The 26,314-nt window shown below is 41.7% G+C and overlaps 1 protein-coding gene across 3 annotated transcripts in view; it reads left to right on the forward strand.

Moving 5' to 3' along the window:
- Positions 1-26,314, forward strand: part of PCNX1 (pecanex 1) — a 91,529-nt gene that overhangs the window by 22,109 nt on the left and 43,106 nt on the right. Inside the window, exons 5-8 of one of the 3 annotated variants that reach the window (XM_077322646.1) lie at positions 314-403; positions 2,617-4,299; positions 12,681-12,813; positions 21,325-21,509. In XM_077322646.1, the coding sequence (XP_077178761.1) occupies positions 314-403; positions 2,617-4,299; positions 12,681-12,813; positions 21,325-21,509 (2,091 nt within the window). The remainder of the gene's footprint in view (positions 1-313; positions 404-2,616; positions 4,300-12,680; positions 12,814-21,324; positions 21,510-26,314) is intronic. The other 2 variants (XM_077322648.1, XM_077322649.1) reach the window with 2 other exon arrangements.

Genomic DNA, 26,314 nt, shown 5'->3' on the forward strand with positions numbered 1-26,314 from the left:
GCTGACAAGTCTTTCTGTCACTCCCTGTCTCTACCCTACTTTGGCCTTGTAACAATATAGTTGCAGTATCAGTATTGTAGCTGCACAACATAAATTCATGTTCTCTAGATGTGATTGTTGTACCATTGCAGTGCAGTGCTGCACTGCTAAAATGGAGCAAAGTACCATGCTAGCAAGTTTGTTTAGTATACAAAAGAGCATAGCATTATTTATTTTAGAATTCCAGCTACCAGTCACAATTTTCAAAAAATATATTCTAATCAAGGAAACAAGGCAGTACTTTTGGAAAACTCACATTCCTTTTCATGAACAGGTGATACTGACACTGCAAAGACTTCTGATGACATCAGTCTCAGTCTTGGCCAGAGTTCTAGCCTCTGTAAAGAAGGGAGTGAAGAGCAAGGTAAGACTCTTGAGCAGTGGGTTGGGCTAGATGGCCCTTCTAACGCTATGATTCTGTGACATCTTAAGATGCTGCATATAAAAGTATCTGAGAGGCCATTTTGGTAACTACTGATCTTTAATGGATTTGGAATTGTGTTATTATGATTTTTCCACTTAATTTCCAGATGAATATTTGTGCCATCATTAATGATGGATTGAACTGCATATCCAGTGTACATGTGTGAGCCTGACACTATGGTGATGGTATAGCTCCCAGGTTTTTTTTTAGAGTCCTTTCTGTTTAAAGGTTTTCCTAATGCCTGTTCTGTTTGGCCAACAAAATTTGCCTTCTTCTGAGCATTTGTATACATTATGTTTCATAGATATAACACTCATCTCTGTGGGCATAACTTGTAGAGAGAGAGAGACCAAAACAGTACTAGGAGTTTTTGAAGAATATCTGCAGACTCAATTAAGTAGTCTTCCCACATACCCATATGGCATTTTGTGCACTTCAAGATCTGCTGCATTTTTGCTCAATGATCTGTTATACTTAGTATAACATTCATATGGCATTCATAATTGAATGTGCACAGGTCTTTCTCTTGGAATAAAAGACTTTACCTGAAAATATCAAGAATCAAGTCACTGCAACTGTGTCAGGGTTGATTTCTCTCAGATCTTATATTTTTACTTCTGTATGCCCCTGTGTGCAAAATTAGGCCATTCAAATTACTGAATGTGTGCACATTCTGTCAATACCGGAAAGCCCAATGCAATTATTAACTTCCCAACACTTAGTTTTTTGGTAGTGTAAGCATATTCATTGAAAATAGACATTAACCAGTCTAAATCTATTTTCTTAAAAAGCATTAGATTACCATCTTGGTTATCTATGTATGTTACTCATCTATGAACAGCTTGGTTTGATGACTGAATACCACTTTCTGTATGCAAACATTAGAGTTAGAAAGTCTTCCAAAAAATGTCCATGCAATATGGATTTGGAAGATGTTGTGCTTGGGTTTATTTGTTTGGGTTCTTTTGTAATTGCATAGTAAAATTGCAGTCACCCTCAATTGTGAACTCATCTCCTGGCCCCAAACAAGTTATCCTTCATTTCCTAATATGCAGATCCCCATAGCTCTCTGTTTTTCATGCTTCTGTTTAATCTTGATTCCAATTTGGTGGGTTTCTGTCAGAGGAGATTTGTCAGTGGCAATCATGCTGGGCAAAGGTGGGGACAAAAACTCATTGCCCATAGTTTCCTCCATGATAGACTTGATCATACTTTCTATAAAGCAATAAACGTTAATGCAATTGTAAGGAAAGTAAAACCCATAAATTAAAACTTTTCGCACCTGAAGATGAAACACAATTTGATTTTGTTGTTTGATGCATTACCATATTTCAAAAAGAACAAACATCATGTTTTGGTTGGCTTCTTCATTTGAAGTAGCATGCCAAGCAACTATCCTTTGGGTTTGCTGAAGCATTACCTTTCAAGGAGAAAATCAAATTCTCTTTTAGTTCTGGGTACGTGCATGCCTCACCGCAGAAGGAATGTAGCAAATAAAGTAGGCTGTGTTGTTCTTGTCTGAACTATTATTGATAAATCGGTTGATTAGGGACTTGCCATATTAGGTGAACACATTATTGCCAGTTTTCTTCCCTTCCAACACTGTGCACAGAGTGAGCGAGAGCCCAGCACTCATAGGTGAAAAGAGCTACCTTGAACACATGCCTGATTGGCTCTTTCATAGCCTGGATTACTGTAATTCATGTGACAGTCATCTCTGTTATCATTACATATTGTTTTGATGGACTCTGAACTGTACACAAATGGAGTTTTTTTTACATAAGATAATTATGAAAGTGAATAACAGAAGGGCTGTGGGTGTAGTACAGTGATACCTACAGCACATGAAATGGGAATTAAGTATACATTTAGGGCGACTGTATAATGCGAACATGTAAATTGTGATTATATTTTTGTTTTTATGTTATATAGTCAGATTGATCTTTCACTTGGAACTCATTAGGCTGCAAGCATGTGAAATGCAGCTTAATTTAAATATTTTTTATTATGGTCCAATATCAGCAAATAGGGATAAATTCCAGTATAAATGTTTCCCAGTAATGCAAGACTTATCTAACTGTAAGATTATTAATTTATATAAGTATGTTTTCCAAAGAACAACTGTTTCCTTCTTATTTATTAACAAAAAACAGATTTGGCAGCTGATCAAAAGACTTTCCATTTGGTCTCCATCGATTCCTTCGTGTCCATCCAGCCATCAGTGTCATCTGGACAGGAGATGCCGAGGGACAGCAGCGACAAAGTGTGCCTCCCCAGTAACCAGCTTGCCAGTCAGTCTCTGTCTAATGCATGTGACACAGAAATGGCTTCTCTTGTTCCATTACATTCACACTCCTATAGGAAAGACCATAGACCTCGAGGGGTGCCAAGAACTTCTAGCTCAGCTGTTGCTTTTCCAGATGTGTCACTAAGTGACTTTCCCCTTTATCAGCAGCGGAGAGGCCTTGATCCTGTCAGTGAACTAGAAGCTTCCAAACCTCGATCTGGATCCAAAGAATCCTTAGCTGAGAACTCTTGTATTTCTGGAGTCTTTCAACTGGACGATATTCTCAAGTGTAGCAGCCCACAGCTGCAGTTCAAAAGCAGTAAGAGCAAATCTTTAAAACCAGACAAAAGTGCGGATAGTCTCAGAAGTCTGAGTACTCGGAGCAGTGGCTCAACAGAGAGCTATTGTAGTGGGACTGATCGTGACACAATCAGTACTGTTAGCAGCTACAAAAGTGAGCAGACTAGCTCAACTCACATAGAAAGTGTGTTGTCAGATCATGAACAGTCACCTAAAGAGGAGACGAAAAGCAGCAAGAAAAAGGACTGCTCTCTTGAGTCTGATGATTGCAGCTTTGCTACTGACAAAAGGACTAGTAGTGAAGGAACTGCCATAGAAACGAGCGTTGGTGGTTGCTTGCAAGAGAAAAGGGGTTCAAATGCATCAGAGGAGATGCATAATCAGAGGGCTCTTAGTAGTTCTGCTTCAGAAGAAGCAAATAAGAACCCTCACGCCAATGAATTGATTACACAAGCAGACCAGCCCCATGGGAAGCCAGCTGAGAAGAGAGATGAGCAGAAGGAGAAATCCTTGGTTGAGTCAAGGACTTGTAAGGAGATGGATGGCAAGCAAAAGGAGGGGGATGTAAGACCTAAATCATGTAGCTTAATTCATCGGACAGCTTCAGCTCACAAGTCCAGCAGGAGGAGGACGGGGAAAAAACGGGCTAGTAGTTTTGACACGAGTCGGCACAAAGAATATATATCTTTTCGTGGTGTATCTGGCACCAAACCCCACAGTGCGGTTTTTTGTCATGACGAGGACTCAAGTGATCAAAGTGACTTGAGCAGGACCTCAAGCATGCAGTCAGCCCATCAGTTCAGCAGTGATAGCTCTTCCAGCACCACCTCCCATTCGTGTCAATCTCCTGAGGGGAAGTACAATGCCTTTAAGACCAAATATACCGCAAAAGAAAGGGGCACAGACTTGGAAGGCTCTTACAAAATCCACTTAGGTTCTGAGGTAAATGGCAAAAGGCATTCAACACGTCGGACTTCCAGCGCAAACAGTGCCAAGAGTCGTACCAGGGTTTTAAGCTTGGACAGCGGTACTGTAGCCTGCCTGAATGATCCAAATCTAATGATGCCAGATACCATAAAACAGCTAACAACTTCTAAATCTGACCTAGAAGCCAAAGAGGGAGAGGTGCTTGATGAGCTATCTCTGTTAGGACGGGCTTCACAGCTAGAATCAGTCACTCGTTCTCGGAATAGCTTACCAAGCCAGGCTATGTTTGCTGAAGGGGATGAACAGGAACAGGGAATTGTTGGTAAGTAATATTGAGTGCTAGATGTAACAATACTGCCAGCTGCTACTATTGTTCTGTCTCTGGAATAACTTGCAAGTTTGAAGTTTTCTTCAAGTGGAGGCTCAGTGTCTTCTGCTGTGTGGGATACTACTATATGGTTACTTTATGTTTATATGCTGTCACCAGTTCTTTTTATGTTTAGGAATTGGATTCTACTACATTGGGTCTTTAAAAACAAGTTGAATGTCATATGAAAATATGGTATATTTGTATGTGCAGGTTTCTCATTTGGTATACCCAGCATGTTGCTTACCCTAACCATGCTTAAAGTGCCCCTCCATTTTTTAAAATGGTTAGTTTAAATTCTGTGCTATTTATAAGCAAATAACTCACCATTAGCGCCTTACATACAAGGCCTCTGTATCTGTATATTATTAGATTTTTATTCTACCCCTCTTCCAAGAAGCTCATAGTTTTCTTCTGCTCTCTGTATTATGCTCACATCATCCTTGTAAAATTGGCTGCCCCAGAGTGACCCTGTGAGCTTGATGATAGAGTGGGGATTTGAATCCAAGGTCTCACAGTCATAAGGTAACACTCTGGCCCATGCACTTCTGCCACAGTTCCTCAAAGGTGCGACCACCCTTCTTTTTCTTGTAAAATGTGATTCCAGAATCTTGCTGTTGCAGCCAGTCTGTGTGCAACATATAATTTAGTTTTGTCAGCCTGCTCTGATTAGAAGAATAACATTTGCCCTGCAGTTAGTATTCATAATTGCCTAGTTGTTACTCTGATAATATGGATGTAATCTGCATATTTTACATTAATGCTGATATAGTGCAAACAGTAAAAATGAGCTGCTTTTAAACTTCTGAATTGTGTAATTGAATATAATTCTTGAAGTGAATATGGTATGTGCAACTGGCTGAAGTAATTTTTTGTAGAGTGCAATAAGTTCAGTTATCTCCCTTTCCTGCTTGTATCACTGCTGTTTGGTCCTTAAAAGTATAATATTGGCCTGTTAAGCTTTATTTTGACATTTTGTCCCACTCCTAGGTTAGTGACTCAGCTCTTACTGTTCAGACCTTTAAAAAAAACTATTATTCTGTGGGTTTTTCTTTTGTGTGTGTATGTGTGTGTGTGTGTGAGAGAGAGAGAGAGAGAGAGTCCAAGTCTCACAGGCCCAATAAGGCAAAGGGCTGATTATTTATTTAGGAAGATTTAGCTGCCTCTCCAGCTACCCTGAGCCACTTTTTATCAGCCCCTTAAGAGTTAATGAACAGGAGGTATTAATGTAGAAGCATTCTGCATGTGAATGAGCTGTACATCTAACTGCCAATTTGCACAAGTAAAATTAAAACATTTATATCCCACCTTTCCCTGTGGCACATGATGGGAAATAATTTTGAACATGGGCTGTTCATTGTAGCTGCCAGTTGGCACGATTGTACTACCCACTCCCTTTTTTTTGAGCATCACAGCCGCTTCCAAGTGGTGGTGCCTAATGGTTCTTCCATTATGATCTCCTCCTGGTGGTGAACTCAGCAATGAGTGCCATGTCAGTATACCCAAAACTGAACATGCAGCAGATGTGAGAATCACTGGGACCTAGGAGTGACTGCTCACTTGTGTGCTTCTACATACTTGCAGTCACTGAACTGAAACTTTGCATGGATCTTTATAGTGTTAGGTCTTGTTTTTCTTATGTTCTGTATGCCTGGGAATCTTAACTGCTTGCAGCAATGACTGTTTTATGATATGACTAGTAATCAAGCCCGCTGCAACTAATACAGCGGGTGCTAGGTTAGGTAGCCCCCGGCAGTCGGGCGGAGCGCGGCTGCCGGGGGCTCCCTTGGCTGTCGGCCTGACGCGGCGAGAGGCGTTTTGCCTCTCACCGCGTCAGGCCGCTGGGCAGGGAGCCCCCGGCAGCCGCACTCCGCGCGACTGCCGGGGGCTCCCTGGGTCGGCGGCCTGACGCGGCGGGAGGCTCTTTGTGCCTCCCGACATGTCAGCCCGCCGGCAAGGAAGTAACTGCGCGGCTCGCAGTTGCTTCTTTGTCAGAAGGGTGGGAATCAGCCGGGCCAATAGTCTGTCCGGAGGAAGGGGCCAATAAGGCCCCTTCCTCATCACGGACTAAGCCCGCCCTAACTCCTCCCACAAAGCGCTTAGCGTTTTATTTAGTCCACGGCGCCCGCGGTGCCGCGGGCATGTTAAGGTTGATGATGAAGAATAGCTGTAAAATGGCACGATAAGAAGTAGTGATGCAGACCCAGTCAAATTTACACTTGATGATTCTTTTATTATGCCTTTGCAGGCTTATATGCCTCGACAGTGGGATGTAAACATTCAGTCAAGTTTGACACCAGCAAAAATTGTAACTTGAGTTTGAACAAGTGATATTGTAAAGTTTTCACTTTTTCTCGGGCAAGATTCTTTTTAATAGGTTGGTGTAGATTTAGATGTAATATCACCAGAACTCCTAACTGTATTAGGGAGATTTGGATTGCCATTCCTTCCAGTCATGCTTAGTAGTGAGTTTGCAACTAGTTGGAACTCACCATTGTCACTAAAAATTCTGTTTAGACATAGCCATGAAAAACATAGTTAGCTCCACAATTGAGATTGGTGGGAATTAATGAGTACAAAAATCTTATGGTTAGAAAATTGGGCATTGGGTTTCAGTCCATCAGCAGTGGATCAACTAGTCAAATATCCTATAACAAAGCATTGGAAAATGAGTGCTGTTAGAAAATAGAAGTGCTTTTCATTAGTGTCCATTTGGACGCCAGACTTATTACAGTTTGCAAATAGGAACAGATCACAGATATTTGTTGTAAGTGCAGTAGAGAGGGATAATTTCAATATTTAATTTAAAACTTCATAATGACGGCCTAAATTGTTTTTAATCTCAGTGTTAGAGTCTCAGAGTTGGCCTGCAGTTATAATCAGGGCCTTGTGCACAAAAGTTTGTGATACAACTTTTAAAATGAACGGGTGTAACATTCTAGTATCATTCTAGTGTAACATTCTAGTATCATAAATTAGTGTTTCGATCTATCAGTAATTCTTACTTGAACATATATTATGTAAATTCATAATTGCTTTGAAATGCACCTCTGCCTATTACTTGGGAATTTTAAGTAGGATGGAAATGTATCTCTATGGTCCTAGTTGAATAATAGCAGAAATTTGGATTTGGATGTTAAGGAAGGGGACAAGGGGAAAGCTGCTTTGGATATTTTTTTTCTGCTGAAATGTTCAGAAACTTCTAATCTCTGATGTCTTTCCATTCTGCCTCCCTTCACCACATTTTGGCTTGGAATTATACTGAGAAGCAGTCCTGTTTCTCTTACTAAAGAACATACTCATTTTTTCCTCTCAATCTCAAACATTTCTAGATTATTTAGGAGTCCCATTGTTGGGAGTTGAGCCTTATCTCCTGCATGTGTTTCACTATCAGCTATATATCTGTACTGGAACATTTCATCTACTTGGAGATACCAGCTCCAGGGATCTAGCTTTTGTCTAAGTGACAAGATGGCACAGCCCTTCCTCACTGCCTGTTCAGTACACACATTCTGTTGTTTCCATTCTCTCTGAGGTTTTGTACAGATTTCCATTCTCAGATCTGGTATGTCATGTGCCTTGGCCCTTATAATGTTTATGTGGATGGGGAAAAATGCTTTTGTATTCAGGAAACTGGATAGAACTTTACACAGGTAGAAATATATCTTGCAGTATGATTGAGATCACACCTGTACCTCAGAGTGCAGCGAGATTAAATAAAAAATGTTGCAGTGTTAAGCATTTGGGTGCTTAACCCAGTGCTTCTGATTATGGTTGTCCCCTGAACTTTTGGTTTATGTCTTAATACTTCACAGTCATCCCTGGATTTGTTTTGATTCACAGCACAAAATTGGCTATAAGTTGGTAGAGCTTTGTGTAAATAGTAGGAATTTGGGAATAATTGTTCTATGCACAAGTCTTAGAGGTGTTTGTATGTCATAGAAATTGTATAGACTCATGCATCTTTCTGAAGAACAATGGCCTCTGTGATACTATAGAATAAAACTTTTCATACCAAGAAGACTGCAAGGAGAAATGCAGAATTACTTATATTGATACAGCTTGATGCAAGATCAAAAATGCCCACTAGGCATCTGTAAAGGTGTATAAAGCATTTCTTGTTTTGCCATTTGGTGTGCACTAGCTCAGTGGTCCCCAACCTTTTTATCACCGGGGACCGTTCAATGCTTGACAATTTTACTGAAGCCTGGGGGGGGTAGTCCTTTGCCAAGGGACATTGCGCCTGAGCCCCTGCTCCACTTGCTTTCCCACAGGCTCCCCTGACGTCCCGCTGCCTGCTGGGGGGTGCTGCCAGCAGCAGCTGCACAGTGCCACGCCAAGGGTGAGCCCCAGCCATGGCGGCTGCTGGAGAGCACCAAATGTGAGCCGGTGGCAGAGTGGCAGGGCAGCTCCCAAGGCAGCAGCCGGGGAGGAGGACGAGGAGGAGCCGCAGCTCGGTACCGACTGATCTACGGACCAGTACTGGTCCCTGGACCGGGGGTTGGGGACCACTGCACTAGCTTATTTTATTTTAAGCAGTACCTCTTCAACTCTTTAACTACTGATCACCTTAAGAATTAAAAGTCTTTTTGTATTCTTTATGATTTGTTAATTATTCTTCCTTTAATTGAACTTGGTACAACTCATATTGGTATTCCAGGTGTTCTATGGCTTTAAAAAAAATCTACTTATGCTTTAATCTGAGTAATATGAAATTACTGTTACCTTTGTAGAAGCATAAATTCTTGAACATCTATAAACTTTAAGATTAGCAGTCTGACTACAATAAATCTCTAGGCTTCTGCTAGAAAATTCTAGAGTTTGTTTATGGTTACGGTATTTTGCTTCCTAAGAAACTTGTATCTGAAATTAATTAGAGTGTAATAGTTAATTTTAAAAGAATACTATCTTCATATAATATGAACTCTTATAATATGTACATTAGGTCATCTGCCCTCCAGAAATACATGCTTAGCTATCTTTTTATGAGTATCTTTTTCTCTCAGGACTTCCCGAAATAGAATTGATTCTGGTAAGCATGGGATCAAAAATGTATTGGAAAAATGCATAGTATGTTGCTACAGAATCTTGTATTTTGTGTTGCCCCAAACACATGCATTGAAGCTAGTTAAGTTATACAAAGCATGATCCTTCAGGAGATAATTGGGAATTAAAGAGATCTATCTAATAACAACACTTCTTTTGGCATATGAGCTATTTAAAGCATACATTTTCAGACTGATTTCATCATGTAAACATTCAAGACTTTGCTATATCTTTCTGTTTTCTGGTAGAAACATTCCATGGTAAGTGAAGCTATCCTTACACTGTCAACCTGAGTAACATAGTAGCTTTTGCTTTTACTGTAATCATAAAAAATGTAAATCGGTGGAATGCAGCTTGCATGTCTTGAGATAGTTGTAGTGCTTGTTATAACCTTATATTGGTTTAATTCAGGGGAACTTAATTGGTATCTGAGGCACCTTATACCTTCTTGGTCAGACACACAAGGTGGTGTATTCTTTTTTATTTACAGATAACAGTTGCTCACAAAATTCCAACAATAAAGTGTTCTGTCAACCAGCCTGGTCATTCAAATCAAAATATTTGTGAAATGATATGCCTCTCTCACACACACATGTATGCACACAAATACACACCTCCCCCTTCTAGAATTTCCCAGGAACACCAGTTATCGGATGAAAGAAAGTTAGTCATCAGGCTGTTTTATGACCGAGATTACTAAGAAATACCTCACTTCATCATTCTGCTGTTAAAACTGCACCCCTGAATGTTGGCTGGTTTACGGGGCCAGTCTGGCAATCCGATCAGCTCCTCTTCCATCCAACAGCCCAATGGAACTATGGGAGGTTTCTGCTTGCCAGCCCTGACTGCAATCTGAAGCTGTGAGTGCACAGGTGGTCAGGAAAGCTTTTGACAGTGTCTGGATTCTGCCTTTGTTATACAAAAGAACTTGCTTTCTACTACAGAATGTCTCATGGCAAAATCGGCCTGGACTACATAATCTACATGATTCTAATGGTTTAGTTCATTTTAGTGAGCTACAATTTGGCTCAGTTCTGATGCCATATCAAGCATTTTTACTATATTGAAGTTTTAATCAAAACCCATGGAAGCCTTTTGAAATTAGATGACATATTAGTTCTGAGGTACATTTTTAATTTCCATAAATTGATTTAATCTCAGTCCATGTTTTTAATTGATTACATTAGCATGTCACTATAATAGTTCTGCAATCCACAGTAATCTGTATTAATTAAGCAGTAATTTTTTTAAAAACCTAATTCTTTAAAATGATCTAGTACAGAGTTTGGCGGTATACAATCGAAGCAAATGCTTCTGAAAAGACAAGAAGTCCAGCAGTATAGAAAAACCTTCTCAATTACAGAGGTCTTGGAGATGGGGGAGAGTCAGTGACACAAATAATAGCAGATATTATCCTGTTCTTTGGAAGGGCATTATCCCCCAGGTGTAAAATATAAACTTATGACTAGAGAAGTCTTCCCCAGCAGATAGCATGCTGATTCTGCTTGATGTTTCTTTCCCTTGCACAATACAAATTATGCGGTATGCTGAAAGGGTTCTGGTTCTACATAATGGGCGCAAGTATGCATTGAGCATAGTTGTATATTATTGCATAATTGGCTGCACAGGGATATACTCATATGCAGTCTGCCTACCTGGTTTTTCTTTTTTTCTTTTGCCTCTTTAATAAGAGACCTTTTGTGCCTCAGTGGTTTAATTTTTTAAAGTATTTAACTGCTTATACCAGGATTCATTTCTTGACTATCTCCAAAATTGTCTTAGAAAGTAATGAATAGTCTTCTAGTTCCTATTAGATGTACATACAGAACTCCCTAAAAAGTGTTTTCTGTAGGAGTTTCCAAAGGATGTAACCAAATGCATTCCATTGCTAGTCCTGCTACTTCTAATGTATTTAGAGTTTTAATTTGCAAAATGCTTCCCAAACTATCTTTTTGATTCACTCTCCTGCTGTGAGAGAGGTAATTTTTTACTGTTTATATAAATGGGCAGGGAGGGCTCACGTATTCTGGACCTATGAAAGGTTGGATTCAAAAACTGCTTTCTGCTATCCAAGCCCAGCTTTGTTGTAACTGTTCCTTATCTAGACGAGTTCACCCCCCCCCCCAGGCTTGGACTAGTCAATGTACAACTCTCTCTCTGTACAGGAGAATTGAACCTTAAAGGAACTTTAAACGAAATTGCATTTATGTGATCTTGTGCATATTGGATGGGAAGATAGATTTAAGTCAAGTTAATATTAAACCATGATTTTAAACCACGGTTTAAGTCATGAAGAAAAAAGGTTTGATTCAAATCAGTTTTTCATTTTAAAATTCTTACACTTCCAGACCAACTGTGTGTGCCATCTAAGTACTAAAACAATTCAAACATACTGGTTTGAAATAAAATACTGCTTAGGAACAGGCTCTAAGGCTCTAAAATCTTTGGTCCTCCAGCCCATATAATCTTCGCACTATATTTGCTTGGTGGCAAGGAGGTAATTGTAAAATTGATTTCTGTTTTTCTTTTTCTGCATGTACAATGACAGTAGGGATGCCAGCCTCCATGTGGGACATGGGGATCCTTCAGAATTACAGCTGATCTTCAGACTAGAGAAATCAGTTCCCCTTGAGAAAATGGATACTTTGGAGGGTATCCGGAGACATTGTATCCCACTGAGAGCCCTGTCCTCTTTAGCCTCCACCCCCAAATCTACAGGAGTTCCCAAACCAGAAGCTGGTAATCCTAAACCCCCATTCCTCTCCAGCAGCAGGAGGGGGAGAGTTTACCCTAAAAGAGAGTAGGTAAGTTAGTTTTGATGACTAAGGCCAGGAACCAAAGAATCCTGAAATGCCTATAGGGGCTTTAGGCTTATTGCTGCTTCACTCCCATCCCCTCCCCACACTTCATTGTAGGTCATAGATTTGGTTTTCTATCATTGTAGGTCATAGATTTGGTTTTCAAAAGTGAGTGTAGGTTTCAGTTCATATTTCATTTAAATCTAAATTAATTGAGACACCTGTAACTGTCACTTCAACATGTTAAAATCATTTAAACGTTTAAAAAACAGTTTAAACCCCATCCCCAATTTTGGGACAACCAGGTTGGAACAGTTATAGCTTCTTTCTTTTTAAGATGATAGTTTCACCTTTAAATATGCTTCATTTGTACAAGGCAGGCAAGACAATTATTTCTTCTACAAATGAGTTGACTCTGGGGGAGGGAAGAATAAGATAACTCTGTAAATGAGTGGTCTGGGCTGCCATTTGACTTGGTCTGTCTTGATGCAGCAGCACAAGCCAGTGAGGAGGCGGTCACAGTTCGTCGTGAACGCAGCACATTTAGGCGTCAGGCAGTACGGCGCCGTCACAATGCAGGGAGTAACCCTACCCCTCCTACATTGCTCATCGGCTCACCCCTCAGGTATGGTATCTGTGTTCCACCGTATCTAACGTGCATGCAGCTGATCACTGCTTCCCACTCCCAATAGTATTTAAAATGCTTTGTTTTGCCCTCCCAAACTCCCTCCTTTTTCCAACCAGCCAATCTCTTTGAGCTGTTACTGCATGTATTTGTGATTTTTATGAATTGTGCATGTATATGCTACTGTGTCCTCCCATTTCCCCATGATTAGGCCAGTGAATCACTCTCGTTCAGCCAAAATGCTAACAAACTGACACACAACTAGCTCTTTCATTTATGTTTTGTGTCAAATCTTCAAATGTTTAGCTTGTTTAAATGAGCACCAAATGTAGAAATATTATCAATGAGGCATCTATCTCCCTGCATACTTCAAAATATGAAAATAAGGATAATGAAATAGGCAAACTTGATATACAGTGAAATCCCCCACACACACACTTATTGAGATGAACATGAATTTTCAGAACATTATCAGAATGTTAAACTTCAAACTTAATTTTTATAGATTTTAAATGTGATATTGGTCTGTCATCTTGCTCATCTAATTAAACTTTTTTTAAAAAATCATAATTTTATATTTTTAATCCTGAAATCAAATACATGATTCTCTTAGCATCTGTATACTACTACATGTGACATAGAGACATCTTTAGAAAAGGTATGTGTTGAAAAACTATTGGATTCCTTGGCGCCACACACTTGGTACTTTTCCAGCTCTGTATATCTGTTATTTAGCTTTGAAATCTGCCACTCATGACTAAATTAAACTATTCCCTTTGTCCTTAAGGTTTAGTTTCACAACTACAATCTGTATTAACTACAATCTGAAACTATAAATAATTTACTGAAAGAGATCCGGAGTATTGAAGAATACTGATCCTGCGTTAAGGAACACTGATCCTGCGTTGAGCAGGGGGTTGGACTAGATGGCCTGTATGGCCCCTTCCAACTCTATGATTCTATGAGAATAAGGAAGATACAAAGCCATCAAAGGGGGGTAGGAAGGGTATCTTATTATTGTGCCGCCATGCTGTGACATTTTTAAGTCTTTTAATGGGAGTTTTAATGGGGTTTTAAGACACTCTAACCCGCCACAAGCCATTTGGGAGTGGCGGGAAATAAATCGAAATAATAATAATAATAAAGTATAACAATTATAGAATAACATTAGTCTTACCTAATAATTGAACAGATTTCAAAAAATAACTGAGAATGCATTAAGATTAAATATGAAAAGATGTTAACCCAAAGCAAGTATTAAACATAAGGCATAAAATAATAATTTAAGGCAGAAGATTTGAAATACATATTCCCAGAATCTCAGAGAGGATGCATACTATAGCCTTTTCCTACATTTTACAGCAAACTTCATCAGCACATGCAAAAAATTTAAATCTTTGGCATCATTGTCATGCCTAACCCTGTCACTATATATATTTTTTATTTATTTATACTTTCTTTATACCCCAGCCTTGTTCCCAGTAGTGGTCCAAAGCTGCATACATAATTCTCCTCTCCTGCATTTTATCCTCCTAATGACCCTAAGAGATAGGTTAGGCTGAGTGTGTATAATTGACCCAAGATCAGCCAACAAGTTTCCATGACATAGTTGTCCTTCAGACCCCAGTCCAACACTAACCATGGCACAACAAGGCAAATTTAGCACAACTTACAATTTAGCACAACAAAACACAGATTGCCCAAAATACATGAGGCCCTTTTGCTGCTAATAAAATGGATAATCATTAATGTGAACAGCGTTTTCAGTGCCTCGTCGTCTCATTGGGTGGCAGGAGGACGCGCAAAGGGAGGGTCCGGCCTGTTGGGCCGGCTCGCCGTCAGCGTCCTCGTGGCGGCAGCCCATCTTCCCCGTCACCGTCTGCGCGCCCATCGTGGTGTGCAGCAGCGGTGGCGAAGTGTCGGAGGAGGTGAAGGGGGTAACGGTGGTGAGTGGGGGGGGTGGGCGCGGCGTCGGCGGGCAAGTTCGGGGACAGGCGGGGAAGCGGGGAGGCACAAGTGGGGGGGTTGGGGGGAAAGTGTGTGCGCGGCAGCAGCGGTGGGAGGATGTGGGGGATCGGGGTGGTGGGCAGGGAGGGGCGTCCGGGACACGGGGGGAAAGTGTGGGCATAGTGGCAGGGATGGCAGGACGTCGGGGATCGGGGTGGAGGTCATGGAGGGGCATCTGGGGTGGCCGTGGGAAGGGTGGGTTTGTCGCAGGGCGGGCAGGCGGAGGACTATCGCGGGCGGTTGCCAGGGAAGGGCATTCCGTCGGTGGAGGGGAAGCAATGTCCCCAAAGCCCACGGAAGTGGGGCGAGGGTCCTCCCTGGCAGCCATCCATGCAGGATGACTGCTCAGGAGGAGTGGAGTCTGTGGCGCGGCGTCCGGGAGATGGGCCAAGTGTCCAACAGGGAGGTGCGCTTTGCACGCCCCCCATATGGACACTTGGCCTTGGAGTGCCACTCGGAGGAGTGAATCGGGAGCCGCTTTGTGGCTCCTGATTCGCTCCTCCGAGTTTTTATCCCGGACAGAGCCCGCCCTAACTCCTCCCCACCAGCCCTTACTGTTTTATTTAGTCCGCGGCGCCTGCAGCGCTGCGGGCAGCTTAAAGATACACATTAGTCTACCGAGATCCATCAGTGAACTATCTCCAGGAATGGTGCTTAGGTTATTAGCCAATAGTTAATAGATTCAGGTGGGAAGCCATGTTGGTCTGAGGCCGCAGAACAAAATTTGAGTTCAGTGACTCCTTTAAAGACCAACAAAGTTGTGTTCAAGATACAAGCTTTCATATGCAAGCACACTTCTTCATCTGTAGCCAGCATGGTGTAATGGTTACGAGTGGCAGTCTCTAATCTGGAGAACTGGGTTAGATTCCCCACTCCTCTGCATACAGCCAGCTGGCTGACCTTGGGGTAGTCACAGTTCTCTTAGAGCTGTTATTGCAGAACTGTTCTGTCAGGGCTCTGGGATGTCTGTTGTGGGGAGAAGGGAAAGAGATTGTAAGCCGCTTTGAAATGCCTTCACGTAGTGAAAAGCAGGGTATAAAAACCAGTTCTTCAAAAACTTTGTTGGTCTTAAAGGTGCCACTGGACTCAAAATTCATTTCCCAGTGTCAAAGATGTTAATTAGAATGAAGTCTGCCCTTATATGCATCCTGACCGGGATAGCTTAAGGCTAGCCTGATCTCATCAGATCTCGGAAGCTAAGCAGGGTTGGCTTAGAGAGCCAGTTTGGTGTAGTGGTTAGGAGTACGGACTTCTAATCTGGCATGCCGGGTTCGATTCTGCGCTCCCCCACATGCAGCCAGCTGGATGACCTTGGGCTCACCACGGCACTGATAAAACTGTTCTGACCAAGCAGTGATATCAGCGCTCTCTCAGCCTCACCCACCCCACAGGGTGTCTGTTGTGGGGAGAGGAATGGGAAGGCGACTGTAAGCCGCTTTGAACCTCCTTCAGGTAGGGAAAAGCAGCATATAAGAACCAACTCTTCTTCTTCTTCTTCTTAACTTAGTGTTTGTACGGAGGCCACCAAGGAAGTCCAGGGTTGCAAAGCAGAGGCAGCCAATGGCAAACCACCTTTGAATGTCTGTTGCCTTGAAAACCCTGTGGGATTGCCTTATGTCAGCTGTGACTCACCAGCAAAAAGAAAGCAGAAAAATTGCTGACCACACCTATGCAATTGACACTCATTGTGTATCGAGGAGGCCTTTTTGTATAGGAATGGGGTTTCAATTCAGTAAATCTGGATAGAGATGCTGAATCACAACCTGTGAAGAATACCTGAAGACTAGCTTGATTTCCTGTCTGAGTTAGGAGAATTTACTTCATAAATGAGGTAACAAAGATGTGACTGCTGCTGAATTACTATATCTTTTCTTGTCCATTGAAACTGAGATTGTTCTTACTGACCTACATTGTTCTTATGGCCATGGCAGTATTTGTCTGTGCATCTGTTTTGAAGAACTGAGCATTGAACGTATTTATGAATAGCATAATACACTCACTGGGATTCTACATTCTGTATTGGCTGTTTTCTTAGTGTTTGAAGATCTATTATAAAATCCATTGAAATCACAGACCATGGGGATGTGATATTTCAGAAGACCCTGGGGCTTCCTCCACTCTGTTTGGCCATGACACATACCGTACACCCTTGCATATACTATTCCACATCCTTTCACATTCCCAACTTCCAGAACTGCCTCCTAATTAAATGTAAGGGTTTTCCAAAATTGAAATGCCCCTTGCTGTCGTTGAAAAGCTGCAGCACTCTTGCACGCTGCTTTTGGCACATACATTTGGTCACCCCTGTAGTAGAGCCCACCTCTCCCCTGCAAAGTGCTCTCCTTTTCTTTAAATTCATGATCCATGTCTGCATCTGGCTTCAGCCAAAGTGATTTATAGGTGATTAAAGGCATTTTTGATAAGGTGGTTCTTTATATAGTACTTGGAAGATTCAAGGTCTTGTGGAACACTATTTGCTAAAATATTGCTTCCTAAGGACTCCTATTGTAGCTTAAGTTTAGCTTCTCAAAAGGCAAATGCGATTGGCTGGCCACTGGACAGGCAGGCAGGAAGGTTGGAGGAGGAGGCACTCAGGGTGTTAAGCGCTGAGTGGCCTTTATTTGTTATTTTATTACATTTGTATACTGCTCTCCCCTAAGTCTCAGCGCGGTTCACATAGAATGTAACAGAACAATACATTAAACTGACTGAATATAATAAAGGTAACAATAGTAATAACAGAAAACAGAATAACATTCTAACTGTGAACAATGTAACAGGCCCATGGCTTGTCAAATCTGTCACATGGATTCAAGGGAGGGGGGTTTGGGGCCTAGTAGGTGTTGTTTAGTTTTGGCTGATTTCAACCAAATGCCTGGTGGAGAAGCTCCCTTTTGCAGGCCCTGCAGAATTGTTTTAGTTCTGTTAGGGCCCTGATTTCCTCTGGGAGCTTGTTCCACCAGGTGGGGGCCAGGACAGAAAAGGCTCTGGCCCTGGTTGAAGTCAAGCAGACTTCCTTGGGATCAGGGATTACTAGCTGGTTGGAGGTGGCTGAGCGTAGAACTCTTTGAGGGGCATAGGCAGAGAGGTGGTCCTTCAGGTACACCAGACTACGTATGGCCTTGAAGGTAATTGCCAAGACCTTAAGCCTGATCCGAAATTTGGCTGGTAGCTAATGCAGTTGTTGGAAGACCTCCATGGTGTTGCTGTAAGGACCTTGGCTGCCACATTCTAGACCAGTTGCAGTTTCTGGATCAAAGTTAAGGGTAAACCTGGATAGAGCGAGTTGCCTGCCATGGCCTCACAGACATACAAAGACTCACCCAGGACTCTGCATGCAAAGTCCAACCAGAGATCAAAGGTCCCACAGTGAGGCCTTGCTTGTCCTGACTACACTGGTCAAAAACTAGTCCCCTGTACCCAACTCAATACCCAGGAATACCAGCTATTCAGATGGTTCTTCCATCTTGTTCTCAGTCAGTAGCATCCCTGGCTCCTGATAAACTGCATGGAACACCTGCCTGAGTTGTTTGCATTGGTTTGCACTAGATCCATGAACATGAAACCATCCAAAAGGTGACCTATGGGTACACTACTGTGACTGGCCCTGTTCTGCCTATTCCAACATTGTACTGAACTTCTTGAACACCATAACACATTAGCAAAGCTCTACCAATCTAAAACTTGCTCTAAAAGTTCCTTGGATTTTCAGGGAGATGTCATAAGGTTAACTTCACATCACCCTTGAACAGGAGTACCCCTTAAGCCATGAGACACGCTCCTCCTCCAAGACCTCACCAGAAATATATAGTGGAACAGATTGTCGATCTAGAAATATAGCTGTTCCATTTGAATCATCAGGTAGCCATGACCTATCTTGTTTTTCTAAGCAAACCCGGTCTTACAAATGTATACTTTCAGCTATCTAAATTAGCTTTGTCATACTGAAAAGTGATATCCGAACTTGCCTTCCTGTTCCAGCTGGTAAATGGTAAGTATAGTTTTTCTAAGAGTGCAAAAACATATACCATGGGGAACACAGTAATACAGTCAGAGATGGTTCTAGCAACAAGATGAGTGACTTTTTTTCAAACTTTCAACACACAGTTCACAAACCATCACCATTTATGTCAGTAGTTGTCTTCTAATGCAGCGGTCCCCAACCTTTCTGAGGTCAGGGACCGCCTCCGTGGGTGAGGGGAGAGCCAACGGCAGTTGCTGCACATGCGTGTTTTCACCACCAGGGGGCTCAAATGCACACGTGCGTTTGCGTTGCCGGCAGCCGCGCTTGCACCTGCCTCTTCCCTTCCTTCTCGCTGTGGGGGGGGGAGGCAGGCGCGGCTGCCGGTGGCCTGGTACCGGCCGCAGACGGGGGATTGATGACCCCCGTTCTAATGTATCTAAGAAGTTATAGCTACAGGCATAGACAGCTTTAAAAGGGAACTAGTCTAATTCATGGAGGATAGCTCTATCAGTGGCTCATAACCATGGTGACTAAACCTCTGAATCCCAGTGCCAGGAGGCGATATTGGAGAAGGCCTTGAACTCTATGTTCTATTGTTGGACCTCTATTAGAACTGGCTGGCTGCTGTATGAGACAGGATGCTGGACTCGACAGACCACTGATCTGATCCAGCAGAGCTGCTCTTTTATGTTCATGAGTCATTTCAAAAATCTCTCTTTGTTCTTTACGAGGCTAAAGGATAGAAGAGAGGGAATTAGGAGTGAAATATATTTTCCTAGAGGAAGGGAGTTTATACAACTCCCTTCCTCTAGGAAAATGTATTTCACTCCTTATTTGAAAATCTATTTCCATCTTTGTGCCACTAAAAATCTTGTTGCAGCAGTTACATGAAAAAAGAATTCGCTACCTTGTACTGGTAGGATATCAGGAAAAAACCTTAACAACATATATATATATATATATATAGAACATAAAGAGAACTTGATTTTTAACATTTTTACATGAATTTAATATGAATTTTTACCTGAAAATTTAACTCAATCGCATGACCACCTATGATAAAAAAATTGTACTATCACCACATATGATAAAAGCATAATAGCATCTCCAACAGGGGCATCTCCTTACACTGTAGCAGGGGTGGGTCAAAAGGAGGAGGAGGAGGAGGAGAGAAAGCTTCTTCTTCTTTTTTTTTTTTTTGCTAGAATCCAGGAGATTTTGGGGTAAGAATTAGTCATCCCCCCATTTTGGGGCAGCGTCAGAGCATATCATCAAGGTGTTCTGCCTCTGCCCATGTTTTCTTGTCCACAGTGCTGTAGGTTATGAGAAGAATATTTCATTGTACAGAACACATGCAGATAATTATCTTAACACAGTCCGCGGCGCTGCGGGCGCCGCGGACTAAATAAAGCCGTAAGGGCTTAGTGGGAGGAATTAGGGCAGGCTCTGTCCGGGATGAGGAAGGGTGCCGATTAGCCCCTTCCTCCGGACAGACCATTGGCTGGGCCAATCGGCAGGCGCAAAGCGCCTGCCGATTGGCCTGGCCGATTCCCGCCCTGCCAACAAGGGAGCAAGTGCGAGCCGCGCAGAGCGCAGCTCACAGTTGCTCCCTTGCCGGCAGCCTGACGCGGCGAGAGGCGCGAAGCTGCACGCGACTGCCAGGGGCTCCCTTGCCTAGCGCCCGCTGTATTTTTATTACAGCGGGCTTGATTACTAGTATAACTATATGACCGGTAAGTTGACTTAGAATTAAGCTTTCAATAGTATCATTAATGTAAACTTTTATATTTTAAGTCCCTTATAAGTTTTATAGTGTATATATGATGCCTATCGGTCTGTGAGGTAACTTCCTGCTGCTCCCTTTCCCAGATGGTGTGCTGAGGTTAAGAACCCATGAGTGGCCCACAGGCACCCTGTGAGTCTCCGGTGGATCAGGGGTCTAAGTTTTCTCTCATTAAATGTTATAAATCTAATGGAAATGAGAAAGAATGGCGAAAATGGCTATATCACCCCAGATATATGAATATTGAAAGCAATCATGTGTAATGTCTACTTTTCTTTTCCCCTTTAAAATCTTAACAGTTCAGGCGAACCTGTTGCATTACACAATCAACAGAAAGACCCATTTATTTACAGTATTCTGGAATTTTGACTCTGAACTTACATGAAAGAGTAAAGTTTGCAGTTTGTTAGCAAAAGAGAACATTAATTTTCCTTTAAAAAACAATGCCATATTACCACATGATACACCTGACACCCTGACCGAGTTGGGTTTTCTCAGATGCTTAGGGCAGATCTCTGCACGGTTTAGAAGTCTCAAGAATGGCTGTTCAGGGTGAACACTTCTTGGAATGGCTGCTTGGGTGAGGGTATTTTTAGCAATTCTACTCCTGGGGTTTGCCATAATATGCTCTTCATGCATACTGACTTTTTCACTGTGCAATACTTTTCATGTAACTATTTTAAAAAGTGTTAACTTTGTTTGTAGCTGTATCTGTATTCTTCCCTATAACGTCTCCACCATCCGTGTTCTTTCGTAGCCTTCAAGACATTCAGCAAGGGCAGCAGTCCACAACCCAAGTCAAAGTCCAGTCCCGCCCCCATTCCCAGGCAGCAGTGCTCAGTGCTAGCGCCTCCTTGTTGGTGAGAAATGGGAGTGTCCACTTAGAAGCACCACATGACAATGCATCTGCTGTAGACGGTGGCAGTTTGCACGATGAACTTGGTATGCAGGCGTTATGTAACCTTGGTGAAATTGAAGCATTTATGCAGCAGTTTTCTGGGTAATAATGCACTGTAATTTATTTAGTCTTAGCCTCATTTCATAATTTTAAGAGTGGTTCTCTTGTAACAAATTGCTTCTGGCCTCCCCCCTTCTTTTTGTAACACCTTATATTAAATAATTGTAGTAAGATTGTATTACTGTTCTGAAGATACTGAATAATACTTTAATCCCATGTTGGATATATTTTGGACACATTAAGGTTTCTTAAAATAGTCTACTTCAAATAACATTTAGATAAGGTTTTTAATATAAAGATGTAGATGCTGGTGAATGTGTATTTACACCATTACACATAGTGTGCTTGATTATAACCTTGGGCCCTCTTCCTTCCTTCCTGACATACTGTTCAGTTAAAGACTTCTGCTCTTGCGGCAAACCGTAAGTTGTCGTTATGTAATTTGGAACGTTGGTTTGAGCAAAGAGCAGAAACCACAATTTCTTGTTTAGAAATAATGACAAACTAAGATTTGCTGCAAGAGCAAAAGGTTTTACTTATTGAATTGATTATGTGTCAATGGGGAGGAGTGTGTAAACATAAATATTCCCTTCCCTAGCTTAATGACCCCTGGAGCATGCTATTTTATAGATGACTAAAGGAGTAATACATTATTTGGTTTTCAGAATGCAGGCAAAACACTGTTGTGCTTAAGCTTTAGTATTAAATATTGTGCTTACATTTTAGTAATAATTTATAAATTACTGTGTTGCAATTTTTGTCACAGCATGAAAGATGAAAATGATCTATGGTGGAGCTGATGTACTTTCACCCTGAAATCTTAAATTAATGAAACAGAAACATGCTGTAAATGTAGTCTTAGCAATTTTTAAGCACACTTGTTTTCAGTTGAATGCATAATTGGAATTTGTCATAGGAATGACTTGCTGAACTGTTTTACATTTTGTACTAAGCACGGAATGTGCCATCTGATGACTGCTGAACTGTCAGATGTCTTATATAAAATCCAATTAATAATTTAAGCTGCAAGATAACAGCTACTGCTTGGCAGTTTTATCATTAATGTAGATAACTCTCACCAAAACATCATAAATAGAAGCATGTGTATCATTTGAAGAAAGCAACATGAATTATTACTATTTGGTAGAGATGGTGTAAATACTGGGCTGGCTAGAGCAGCTATTCTCAACCTTTTTTTGGCCATCATCCTTTTAGGAACTCTTCACAGGTTCCAGAGCCCCTTGCGGTAGGCTGGCCAACTGAACTAGGCCAAGAAAGACCTAAGCTAAGAGTGAGCTAACCCTACTCCACATATCTTGTATTGTCTTTTATATAAGCAAGACAGATTTCTAGAACATTCGACCAATGTGCATTCATTTTTTCTTCTTCAGTGTATTAATTTAAGCACACACAAAGGAACAGATTGCATTGTTTCTTTTTCTTTCCCTTTCTACCATTTAATGATGTCATACATGACAAGAAGTTTGTTCAGTTACCAGGGCAACCCCCCCCCCCCCGAACCTTTTGACCTCCCTTTTCTCACTTTTTTTTTTCAGTCTGTGGCCCCATTCAAATGTGCCAGGGGATCACAGGGGCCATATGACCCCTGTTGAGAATGGCTGGGCTAGAGATTTCTTAGGTCAAGTGACTTAAAGTAATAAGGTTATGCCCCCACACCTTTATTGCATGAAGAAGTATACACACGACATTAGGACCATGTTCTTTAATATATATGTTAAAAGATTTTTTTTAGATGATACAGAATCCTAGGTTATGGTGAATTCTAGGTGTATCCCCTAGACCAGAGGTAGTCAACCTGTGGTCCCCCAGATGTCCATGGACTACAATTCCCATGAGCCCCTGCCAGCGTTTGCTGCTCTAGCCCTGCCATAGATTGGCAACCCTCTTCCTACTTTTCATTTCATGATCATAAACACATTGGAATTCTGTGTTGCCATCATGTAGTTGGGTATAATAATAAAAGAAGGTACCTTGTTCAGCACAGCTGTCTTGGGGTTCAACTGAAGACATCCACATATGTCACCCAGAACTCCTTGTAAGAACTAATTGGGGTACAGATTATCTTAAAATTTGCTAATCATCAAAAGCTTCATTCAGGTTTTCCTAGGAGTAAGTCCCACTGAATTTAGTGACATATACTTCTGAATAAACATAATTAAATTTCTTTGCTGATACATTTACATTTGGGGTTTTTTTGTAGTCATTTAAACATTCTATAAATGATACATTTGTCTGTTTTGCTTTTTCCTTTAACAAAACTGTCCTCTTTTGGTTGTTTTTGACCTATTTATTTACCAAGCTACCAAGTATGGTCTAGACTCCTGTGCTTTAAGGCAGTGGCCCCCAAACCTTTTATCTCCAGGGACCACTCAACGCTTGACAATTTTACGGAGGCCCGGGAGGGCGTAGTTTACTCCTCTACTCTCAACCACTGCCCTAATGCTCTCTGATCGCTATGGTAATGTTTAAACATCCCTTCAAAATAAGATACAGACACGCCACAACAATGAACATAAGGGACATTTATTTTTCATGGAAATTTTAACTCATGACAATGACAAATCAATGGGAACCCTGAGCTTGTTTCTCTGCAACGGGCTAGTCCCATCTGGGAGTGATGGGAGACAATGACACCCGAAGTGTGTTGTAAAGGGCCGGGGGGGATGAAGTAAAGGGCTGGGGGAGGGGGGGGGGAAGGCGTCCTTCGTGGCCCACCTCCAATTAGTCGAAGGACCACATGTCCGCAGCCCACAGGTTGGGGGTCGCTACTTTAAGGGTCAGTCATTCTTCTATATTGCTGCTGTAAGAAAGACTTGAGTGCTCAAATATTGCAACATTCTCTAGGCGATTTCAGATGCTATATAGAATAGTCTTGGGGTATACGAAGAGAGGGTCTATGCCGGTGGCACTGAAATAGTCACCGTGCAAAGTTCTTGCACTAATTATCTTTTACATTTTGTCTTTCCCCTGACCCCTTTTTAGGCTCAGTGCTGCAGTGATAAATCCATTTATAAGAGATGCTGGGGAATCATGGGGAAACAGAATTTTAAAGTTCCTTATGCTTAGTTTTGTTGCCCAACCTCTTAAAAAAAACTAACAAATAATAACCTGGAAAAATATTAGGAAGGGTTGGAGTACAATTTGGGGCAACGTCAGCTGTTCTGAGATATAATTCGGGGGGGGGGGGCACTTTAACCATAACCATTCATATTGGGCTGTTGCGGCTGTCTCGAGTCCTCACCCAGAAGTTTCCTTCGCTACCCCAAACTCTACCACATAAAATCTCCCACTTTCTCTATTAGTGTCTTAAACAGGCTGGTGGAAGCAGACTCGATGGCTAAAGCAATATTTCCCAGTCTCTGACTGGCAAATCTCTGCCCGAACACCAGCACAGTTACCCCTCAAGAATCATGCCTACCTTGTTGCTGAATAGTGATTAAAAGCATTAAAATGTAAGGTGTTAGTGTTTGTGAGATTTTGCTTTTCCTAATACACCTAGAGAAGTCAGACTGGTTCATGTCATGGAGGGGATGTCTGAGGGGGACCTGTGGTCGGTGGAGGAGCTCCCCTTTCAGGCCCTGCAGAACTGTGGAAGTTTGGGCAGGGCCCTGATCTCTTCAAGGAGCTCATTCCACTCGGTGGGGGCCAGGACGGAAAAAGCTCTGGCCCTTGTTGAGGACCGACATGCTTGTTTGGAGCCAGGGATCACCAGCCAGGGTATAGGTGAAGAGACAGTCTCTCAGGTACACTAGACCCAGACAAGAAAGTTGTATGTGACCATTAGTTGTATGAGGGGTAAAGTATGACTGTATCATACATATTACAGGTTTCCAGAAATACAGAGACAAACATTGTAAACCTTGCTTGTACTATTTTGGTGCTGGATGGCTGCAGCTGTTGTTAATTTTAAGGGTTGTGGGTTTTATGTTTTACTGTGGGGATTTTTACGGTAACCCGCCAAGAGCTGGCTAGTCCGGGAGTAATAAATAAATAAATAAATAAATAAATAAATACCTGTGTGTGCATCACTAAGGGAGCCTGAATTCTGTGCTGGGTGGGGACTCCATGTTTATCAGTTAAAATTAGTAATGCAGATTTTCAAACAAAAATATTTAGTGTATATTTAGGTTACCACAGGGTCTTTGTGGCAAGAACAAGAAACTTCAGGGGACACTAAACAAGGGACTAAGAAAAAGACTAGGCAGAGAAACCGCTATAAGCTCTGCTTTAAAAGTATAGCTAGTGCTACCGAAATTGCCTTTAAAATATCTCGGTGTAATTCTGGAGTTTAGAAACCAGGCTATTATGTATGCTGTAATGTGGAGGAGCTGTTGTGACAAACATGAGGAGAGAGCCCAAGCTAAAATTAAGTGGGTATACATACATAATTTGGTTTATGAAGTCTTTGACACTTTGCCTCCAGCAGTTAACAGAACTTGGTGTTAAAGATGGTATTGATCATTGCTTTATCTTAATTTTAGTTTACATAGTTTGTCAGCTGTCTGAAAAGCCAGCCTTCCCACTGTGAATATTTTGTTCCACATTCATTAATAATTCATCAATAATTCATTAATAATTTTATGGTAATCCTTATCCATTGTTATTACTCTTAATATTTGTGAAAAAGCCCTGTGAGTGGAGAGTGTCCTGGCTGTCTGAGTTGGAATAGGGCCAATCAGGGTGCAGCCAGCAAAGCAAAAAAGGTTTGCTATCCAGATTGCTGCTGTGTTTCACTGCTTGGTCACAAATTATGATTATCTCGTCAAAC

The sequence above is a fragment of the Paroedura picta genome, chromosome 2 (genome assembly GCF_049243985.1).
Source record: "Paroedura picta isolate Pp20150507F chromosome 2, Ppicta_v3.0, whole genome shotgun sequence".
NCBI classification, from domain to species: domain Eukaryota; kingdom Metazoa; phylum Chordata; class Lepidosauria; order Squamata; family Gekkonidae; genus Paroedura; species Paroedura picta.